The sequence below is a fragment of the Macrobrachium nipponense genome, chromosome 12, assembly GCF_015104395.2.
Source record: "Macrobrachium nipponense isolate FS-2020 chromosome 12, ASM1510439v2, whole genome shotgun sequence".
Classification (NCBI taxonomy): domain Eukaryota; kingdom Metazoa; phylum Arthropoda; class Malacostraca; order Decapoda; family Palaemonidae; genus Macrobrachium; species Macrobrachium nipponense.
This window is the reverse complement of record NC_087205.1, coordinates 47,726,528-47,736,527: the sequence shown is the minus strand read 5'-3', so window position 1 is coordinate 47,736,527 and position 10,000 is coordinate 47,726,528. Positions and strand designations below refer to the sequence as shown.

Genomic DNA, 10,000 nt, shown 5'->3' with positions numbered 1-10,000 from the left:
GCTAGGTATATGTGCTTATGAAAATTCAGTACGAAGAAATTGAATAAAATTAAAGTGTTGGCCTAGTGTAGACACAATACAGTAGCGTAGCCTACAGTATTCTCTATATTACACATATGGTATAGTAATTTATTAATTGATATAAGCCAATTCTGGAGGTTCAGTGCATTCTGACTATGATATATTAGTAGGAAAAAAAATTGGACACAAAACGAGAATCAGTCAGACATTTAGTAACAATTGAGTGATGTCAGGCTGCTGATGGCTGCATATAATTATAAAATAAGTTCTACATCACTTCACTGTATCCAATAATATTGTAGGTATTCTTGTATTATTGCATTATAAAATACTAACATATAGGTAGTGGTCAATGTTTTGATTTAGAAATCAGTTGGTGGCCCATACAAGTTTATTTCGCCATATTTAACTCAATTATGAGCAAATTTTCTAGCTTCTAGTTAGCATAAATGAATATCCAGATACTTTACTTATATGAGACAAGGTCATTGTTCGTTAGACAACGTGTTTAAGTTGAAATATGACTTGAATACATTTGTTGTGAACTAAATTATTTTTTTCATTAAAAGATTGCATCAGGGGCATGTTTTTTTGTGTAAAAAAAAATTACATGATTCCGTTCACTATTTTCCCTTGGTTTCAACGTAATGCAAGCTTTGCGCTATCTTTTATTGGTCTAAAGAAACTGTAAAATGTGTTCTTTCAAGCCCAATAGTTTTGATAAAATGATTTTCTCTTAATTTTATCTACGGTTGTCTTCGATGGCAACAAGTTTACAGGAGTTTTTATCCTTGTTGCTATTGCATTGATAGTCATTAGCAGTATATTTCCTTGCTGAGCTTTGATCTATAGCAAATAAACTTTCTGCATAAAAATATCATTCCCATGCTACATATCATCATTTATAACATGACTACGGTAATTGCTTACTATCATTCGATTGTTCACGACTACACATTTACATTTACACAATTATAACGTTAAAACAATACCTTCATCATTCTCTTTTGCTGTTTTCAGACTTTTTTAACTAGAGGACGGGATAAATTTAGGCTATTGTAATTTGGTCTCTCTCGCTCCCTGAGTATACTCTGCTGCCTGCGTCCATTGCGAGTGAAATTTTAAAATAATTTCAAAATATTGTCGTATCAGTATTAATTGTTAAACCTATCGTAAAATCGGATTATCGTAAGACAAATTATTGTAACTTGAACACTACCTGTATTTTAATTCATGTCTATTGTCCTTTTCTGCAACAATAGTAACCCCCAAAAATTAAAGATGTTTCCAAATTAGATATAACACAATATTTCTACTTTAATTTTAACCCAACCCCCTTTCATTTCTTTTTCTTAATATAACTGAGGCAGGGCAGGGCAATGCTACTTAGCTTTGACATCCATCGCTGTCCAGTATAAGAAACATTCTTAATTTTGTGGGCTATCCTTATGTATTCCCCCAGTTTTTTTTTTCCGTGTCTATATGTCCTGATCTGTTTTTTTAATTGATTTACACATGAATAAATGTTCGGTGATGTCCTCCTCCACTGCATATATCACAGACCTCGTCCTGAAATTTACCCATGAAGCTAGCCTTTAAGTTCAACATATTCAGTCTGGCTTTCATTATGATACATGCGTCCTTTGTTTCCAGTTCCCTTATGTTTTTGTTTTCCTCGAAGTTATCTGTGAACCTCAGCTTCTTTATTTCTTTCCTCTTTTGTTTGAAAGTCTCTTAGATATCTTGATTAATTCTTATCTTTATTTCCTTATTCAGTGCTTTTTTGGCATTCCTCATTCCATTAATTTCTATATTATATTTGGTACATGTGTTCACCAAGCTTTTTGTCCAACATTGTCCATAAGGGGCTCTTAATTGCTCTTCTACTATTTCTTTGATTGATCTTGGTTTTGAAAAACCTGCACATATACTGCTCATCCTGATCTGCTTGCTCTTTTATTCTGGTTCATAGTCAACTTGTCTCATTTCTTGGTACCTTTTTTGGCATATCTCATTCCATTAATTTCTATAATATATTTGGTACATGTATTCACCAAGCTATTTGTCCACAATTGTCCATAAAGGGCTCTTGATTGCTCTTCTGCTATTTCTTTGATTGATTTTTTTTTCTTTGAAAAACCTGCACATATACTGCTCACTGCTCATCTCATCTCTGCTTGCTCTTTTATTCTGGCTCATAGTCAACATGTCTTATTTCTTGGTATCTTGCCTTTCCATTTATTATAGCCCTATTTTGACTTCTGATTCTGTGACTGTATTTACAGTTTCTACCATATTTGCAGTGCCCCTCTTTGAAACGCTTACATTCTCATCTTTGGTCTACCGAATTTCGTCGTACTATAGTCCTATTCTGGCTAATGACTCTGTGGCTGTATTTACAGTTCCTGTCATATTTACAATATAACCCTCTTTGTAGAACTTGTACGTATACTGTCCTTTGGTTTACCTCTTTTGTGCAGGTACTCACAAGAGTCTCCTTTCTTGCACTTTCCTGTCGTAGGTGCAGGTACTCACAAGTCTCTCCTTTCTTGCACTTTCCTGTCGTAAGCGCAGGTACTCACAAGAGTCTCCTTACTTGCACTTTCCTGTCGTAAAGAACCTGCACTCTGCTCTTGTTAGCTTATCCTTATCTTTAGGTGCACTTTGATTTTCCCATGTTCTTTGTTTTCTTTCCAACCCCTCTGTTAATCGTGGTCCCTATTCAGGGCTTCGCTATTCAAGCATTGCTTGTTGTCAGGGTTAGGTGAGTTACTCTCTAGTCTTGACATTATTTTAGTGGTCCTTTCCGTGATTGTACCTTGTTTGTTTTCCATATTCTTCACTAGGTTTTCAGGTCTTCCATGAAGCTCCAATGATTGCTGACTGTCCTGTTTTCTGCAATTTCTCCGTTTCTCCAATTGCTTTTTCTAATTTTTCTTTGTATGATCTGCAATCTTCTTTGAGTAACCTTAGTTCTCCAATTGATTTATTCTCCTTTTTTACTTTCTCTGCACTTTTTATTCCATCCAACACCATATTTCCAAAATTCTTGGTGATCTGGGATTTTTCCTTTATCCTTTCTCATAGCAATTTCCTCATCCTGACTTATTGACCCTTTTTGCCTGTACCCTCCATTACATTCTATACAAATACTAGTGTTTGCTTCCTCTTAGCATCTCATGCAATACCTATATAAGCTTGTTTTCAGCAATTTCTCAGTTTCTTCAATTGCTTTTTCTAATTTCTCTTTGCATGATCTGCAATCTTCTTTGAGTAACTGCAATACCAATCTAGGCCTTTTTCCTTTTCTGTCATTTTTATCGACCCCAAGAAATTCTTCATTTGAGGCTTGTTTAGGCCTGTGCAGAACAATTTTTTGCATTTATCACACTTGGCTTTCGTCTTCTGGGCCTAGCTGGACCTTGCATTGCCCACATGGGCATGACTTCTTATCACTTGTCGATTCCTTGTGGGTGGATGTAGCTAAAAAATCATCGTCGTGGTCTAAATCTATTAGCTTACTGTTGTCATGAGGCCTACCTTTTGAACATTCTTTGATGTCTAACAAGGAGACGTCACTCCTCTAGAGTTTTATCTATTGCTTCTTTTACTTTGGCCTTTTCTGAAGGGTTGACCTGCCTACCCCTGGAATTCATTCTGACTTCAATTTTCATGACCTGTTGTTTTCCACCTTCTGCCATGTTTGTTTCCCTGACCTGGCTGGATGTCTCCACCAACAACACAACTTTACCTTACCTTTCAATCCAGATCTGAATTCTCCCTCTGCTAATTAATTTACATCACACCTCCCACTAGTTGCTTTGCCATTCATAAAATTGGTACCCACTTTCAATTAGGACAACAAGCCAAAAATAAGCTTCTCCCACACCATATCTTGATATTTTTCTGTCTCAGGTCCCCTGTATGTTCAAGAATTGTGAAGCTGGGGATTGTTCATTATGGCAAGTACATGGACCTTGAATCGTCATGCAAAAAGAAAATTTAAGGAATATAGAGAACTTTGCATGGGGAATAAAAAAGCTACTGTAGAAAATAATTCACATACACAAGCAACTAGTGGTGAAATTTTTAACAACGATGGATGTGAAAATAATGTCTTCTCCTAGCTTACTAATTGCTTGGCAATCTGTGTGTGTGGGGCTATCAACCTTTTTTTCTTTTTGCTTATACAGATTTCCAAAGAGTATCTGTTGACAGTTTCCTCAATTTTTCAGTAAATTGAATATTGTAAATCAGCTTTTATTTCCTGTGTTGGTGAAGCTATTTATGAAAAGAGATTTGTGCTAACTACATTTAAATTAACACTTTTCTTGTTAGATATTGGAAAATATTGATTTCTTTTTCAGTCTTGCGACCTCTTATGGTGGAAGTGATGCGACCTCTTGTGATGACAATGACAAAATTGGAAAGTAGGGTGCAAGATCAGCAGAAGTCACTAGAAATAATGATAGGTACCATCGAACATTTGAAACAAACTCAGGCTGCTGCACCCACTGGACCTGATTTATCTCTGCTGGACGGATTGCTACCAATACAAAGATATGGTAGACTTTGAGGACTTTGAACAACAGATAAATGGGGACAGTGCACTTAGAAAGTCACTGGTAAGCTACATGTCAGTTACCGTGATATGCACAATGATGTTTATTACGCTTCAGTACTGAAAATAAAACTTTTACTTTGACATTACTAAAGATAAGAAAAGGCCATAGTGTGTAGAATGATTTCATTACTAATGATTATCAAAAACTTTCGTATAACCAGTCTTATTGAATGTTATTTCTAGGTACATCGACTCCAGATTCTTGGGGGAGCAACCGTCAAAGCAGCAGTCAAAACCATGATTGACTTCTGCATGACAAGTGGACTCCAGTATGAGTTCAACTGGGAAGGTCATCTTGGCTGTAAGACTAAAACAAATACATGCAAGAAAGGGTTCAAGAACACGACACTGTGTGGAATTATAATAAGTGAGTGCTGTATAATGCTGTTAGGTGTAGGGTATGGCTTTTGCAGTGTGTAAATTGGCACTTTGTAGTACTGCCTATTGCTAGCTTTTAGATGGGGATGCAGATGCAGTGAAGTGCCATGGATGCTGGTAGATAGTCAAAATATAAGTACTGTATGTGAAACCTTCAAAACATGAGTTGCATTTGTATTTCATCCACACATTCAGTAAGGTTTAAAAGTAATGCAAAATAATCCATTATAAAAGTGCAGTGTAATGTTAAAGCACAGAAACCATAAGTGCCATTATCATTTAGCCTTGGCAGGGGTTAACACCAAAATCAAATCCCACAAAGTTAAAAAGGACTTAAACCTTAATTGTTAACCCTTTAAATGAATTAATACTTTGACATCAAAACTTCTAAAGTTGGATACTGCCATAGCCTCTGTACCAATGTCTTCCACTGTCTTGGATTTGAGTTCACTTGCTTGAGAGTACACAAAGTTGCACCATTTTTTTCTTGTCCACTTTTACCTTCCTGTATAGGGTTACTTTTCCTACTTGACCCCTTGGGTTCAGAGGTTTATGCTTTTCTAACTTAGATTTTAACTCAAATTGTAATAATAGTGGTATAAGTAACTGAATATAAAGGCTTTTATATTGTTGGACTATGTGTAGTACTGCAGATATGCAATTTACTAATATTGATTATCCTTTTCAGATATTCTGGTGAACAAGACACAATTATCAACTGATGAAACTGAAGTAGGGAAAACTATGCTATGCATGTGACAGATACTTTGGAAGGAAAAGACCAAAAGACTTGCACAGTCAGCAAAGTCAAGATGAGAATCCCAATTCATCTCAACCTAATTCTGGTGGGGATCCTGAAGGAATATAATATAGAGCACTTCTGCTGACTGTTGTCAAGGAAATTATAAATATTCATGTAATTTGTTTATCACTCAAATTTATCTTATTATTGTCAGTCTCTTGATTAGATTTTTATAATATTTAAATGAATAATTTGTAATTATAATTTAAATGAATAATTTGATGTAGAGAATATCATTCTTTTCTGTCTAATGTTTGTTGTGACTTCATGCAAGATGCCACATCCATTTTATCTAGTACATACAGTGCTGTACTTAATGAATGGCAGTTTGTGTTCCTGCATTACTTTTTTTTTTTAATTAAATGGATGTACCATCTTGCACGAAGTCACAACAAACATTAGACAGAAATCCATGAATATTAATAATTTCCTTGACTACATCATCAGCTAGCTTTAGTAAAATATTGTATATAGAAATCAGATATATTAAACAATTAAGGAGTTTATGTAGTATGTAGTGAGATATAGAGAATGCAGTGGGTGTTTCATATATATATATATATATGGTACTAGTTACTGCAACTGTTTTGTTAACCATTTTTTGCCTTCTAATAAAAATTTAATTGTGACTATGTATTTTGATGTTAAACACCAGTATAATGGAATCCCATTTTTTTATGTGTTAATGCATTTATTGAAATTATTGTTTACATGACAGCCACAATACTTGATCACAGAACAGTTTTTAACAGAGTATTGATTTGTTTCTATTGACTGATATATGTTTGCATAAAAGTGTTTCAATTATTTTCAAAAATAGTTTTGTCAATACCTAAATACTTGCCACATCACCCTATACTACTTTATCAAAATAAATTTAGATGAATATTGCAACATACAGATACATAAGGGTATACATTTTGTCCAGAAGACTATGAAAGAAATGTTTTATATCTGTACATCACCCTGTTGTAGCTAAAGTTGAAAATAAACTATACAATGTTTTTATGCATGTAACTATATTGCTGATAAAAGGTAAAGTAAGGAGATCGAGCTTCTAACATTTCTTCCAGTGGGGTTTGATCACGTGTCTAAGACCACTGAAACTTCCAAAGGATTCCGATTTTTCATTGTATAGTTTATTTTCAAACTTTAGATACAGCAGAGTGATGTACATAGATATCACATTTAATTCTTTCATATCATGCATTGGAATTATCTGGCAATCCATAATGAAACATAAATTGGATACTGGTAATCGTACCAGTATCTGCCCAAAATAGGAAAGTTGGTAGTCCAAAGTTGTTCCACTACTGGTCCAACAAATGCATTGGCGTGATTATGGATTGCATGTATTCCCCCAACATTCTTACAACACAGTGCCATTAAGGGGCCGGTGTGCAAACAGATAATGGATATAAATTGGACCGATACTACTGATCATTTGTACCAATGCCCGAAAGTCTGGATCTCCGGCAATGGGTCAATGTATGACCAATACTTGTGTGTTTGCTGGGTATATATAGAATATATATATATATATATATATAATATATATATATATATATATATATATATATCATATTTTATATATATTATATATATATATATATATATATATATATATATATATATATATATATATATATATATATATATATATATATACATAAATATCCAATCCTGTCAGCTAAACTATTCTTATGATTATCATTGTTCAGAAGACGAAGAAGAAACCTATTCATATGGAAGAAGAAGAAGCCCACCACAGGGGCCATCCACATGAAATTCCAGAAGTTTCCAAAGAATCTTATGGTGTTCATTCCAAAGAAGCGACAGAAGGTAATAGGAAATACGGAAAGAGATCATCACTTATTAAAAAAATAGATAAATTTAGCAAATAAAAAATAAATGAATGAAAATAAATAATTTCTAAAAAAGGAGAACTGTATTAGGGTAGCCATGCATTGCTTCTTTGCTTGAACCTCAGAGGTTCCAGTTTAACAACATCCTCAGGGGGGTGGCTGTTCCTTCCACAGTCCCCCCAACGGTGTGAGGGAAAAAAGGACCTCTGATCCCAAAAGTTAGACAGCGAAACGAGACATTGACTGCGAAAGGCCATCCTATCCGTCGACGGTCTAAGTCATAAATAAGTTTTACTATTAGGAAACAGAACCCTCCTGCCACCTCAGGCAGGAAGAAGCAGGCATCCACACTAACTCAGTAACCGAAACAAACACACAATTCATTGAAATTCAGAAAACAGAGGAAATCAAAAGATTATTCTACACCGACGTTTAAGGTCAAAGCAGCAGGAACGACGCTGTCTTCATGGTCACGTCTCGAATCACTGGCTGAAAGACAGTGGCTAGGATGACGACTTTCTGAACTCGGTGTCAAAATTCGAACCGCAGCTCAGGTCAGCTTTTATGGGTGAGTTCGTGGACTGCAGTTGGTTGGGTGTTCCTCTCCCGGCATGCACTTTCTGCCTGACACACGCGCTCGATCTCAGTCATGGAAGATGATAATGACCGCCGTTTGCACGAGTTTTAAACGTGGCTTCTCTAAACCGCTTCAGATAGAAAAATGGGAAACAGCTGTGAGTCTACTGGCGAAGAGTGGGAAGAAATTGGAATGAGCATAAACACCCATCCTTAAACGATAGTGAAAGAAAGAAAAACTGATCTGATTTAAATTCCCGATGATGGACACGTTTTGAATCGCGTTCGCCAGTTGTGAATTTGGGAAGTCTGAATTTCCTTGTCAAAATATTTGTCGGTGGTGCCATTGACTGAGTGGAATTCAGGAAGCCTTTTGGCCACTGAATCTTGGTCAGACATCAGATCAGATTTATTTGCAAGCAACAAAAAGGATTATTATGTCCGTGTAAGCATAGAATGAAGACGGAAGACATGGTTTTGCTGTGAATTCTACTAAGACGTCTGCACTTATTTTACGGTAGTTGGCATAGAATATACGTGTAACTAAAATAGAAATTCTAAAACAAGATGCAAGGCCAAATTTCATAACTAAAATACCTAGAGTTTGTTTTTTACGTTCGAAGACTAGCTGAACATTCAGCGTCGCCAATCATTTGAACGGCGCAGGAAGCAGCTGTCTTAGAATACATCTCGTGCCAGAAAAGAACACTATGATTCCTCATTCTGGTAAGTCTCATCCTTGACTTTCCTGATTAGATTCCCTGGGAGTCAACGACACTTGACAGAGAACATCTGATGATCGCAATACTCTGCAGGTCTCAAAAAACAAAAAGTGAGGCGGTGAATAAAAAGATTTAACTGGATCTTTGATTTACAACGTTACAGAATAAAAAAAAAATGGTTCATTCATTTTTTGGCAATTGTTCGAGTTTTTTTATGGTGTTGACTGGACCATTGCTTGAAAGTCGACTTCTAACTCGGTTGAATGTATGTTTTAAAATATTAGAAAAAGGGTTAGTGTGACTCCACATATGTAAAATGATTGGCCTGCTTTTCTGTGGTAAACAAAAACGTTTAGCACTTCCAAACAAAAGTCTGCTGTCTAGCCTTCACTGTAGAAACCTAAACTAACCTAACCTAACCTAACCAACTGAAACCTAACCTAACCCAACCTAACCTAACCTAACCAACCGAAACCTAACCTAACCTAACCTAACCCAACCTAACCTAACCTAACCTAACCTATCCTAACCAACCGAAACCTAACCTAACCTAACCTAACCTAACCTAACCAACCGAAACCTAACCTAACCTAACCTAACTAACCAAAACCTAACCTAACCTAACCTAACCCAACCTAACCTAACTAACCTAGGCCTAACCCGAAACCTAAACCTAACCAACCGAACCTAACCTAAGCGAACCTAACCAACCTGGTAACCAAACTAACCTAACCACCGAAACTAACCTAAACAACCAACTGAAACCTAACCTAACCTAAACTAACCTAAGCTAACCGACCGAAACCTAACCTAACCTTAAACCGAACCTAAGCCTAACAACCGAAACCTAACCTAACTAAACTAACCTAAGCCAACCAACCGAAACCTAACCTAACCTAAACTAACCTAACCTAACCATTAACCGACACACATGCCCTAGAACTTTTGGAATTCGTCACTGACCTCAATTGTGCACCGGTAAGCTTCCTGTTTGTTTTTTTCCTCTCAGCAT

At 35.9% G+C, this 10,000-nt stretch overlaps 2 protein-coding genes across 12 annotated transcripts in view; both read left to right on the top strand.

Moving 5' to 3' along the window:
- Positions 1-5,979, top strand: part of LOC135224514 (uncharacterized) — a 6,714-nt gene extending 735 nt beyond the window's left edge. Inside the window, exons 2-4 of the mRNA XM_064263558.1 lie at positions 4,389-4,646; positions 4,829-5,012; positions 5,712-5,979. Coding sequence (XP_064119628.1) covers positions 4,584-4,646; positions 4,829-5,012; positions 5,712-5,782 — 318 coding nt within the window. The 5' untranslated portion in view covers positions 4,389-4,583 and the 3' untranslated portion in view covers positions 5,783-5,979. The remainder of the gene's footprint in view (positions 1-4,388; positions 4,647-4,828; positions 5,013-5,711) is intronic.
- LOC135224515 (E3 ubiquitin-protein ligase MYCBP2-like) overlaps positions 1-10,000 on the top strand; it is a 1,655,355-nt gene that overhangs the window by 571,370 nt on the left and 1,073,985 nt on the right. The gene's annotated exons all lie outside the window — the stretch shown is intronic.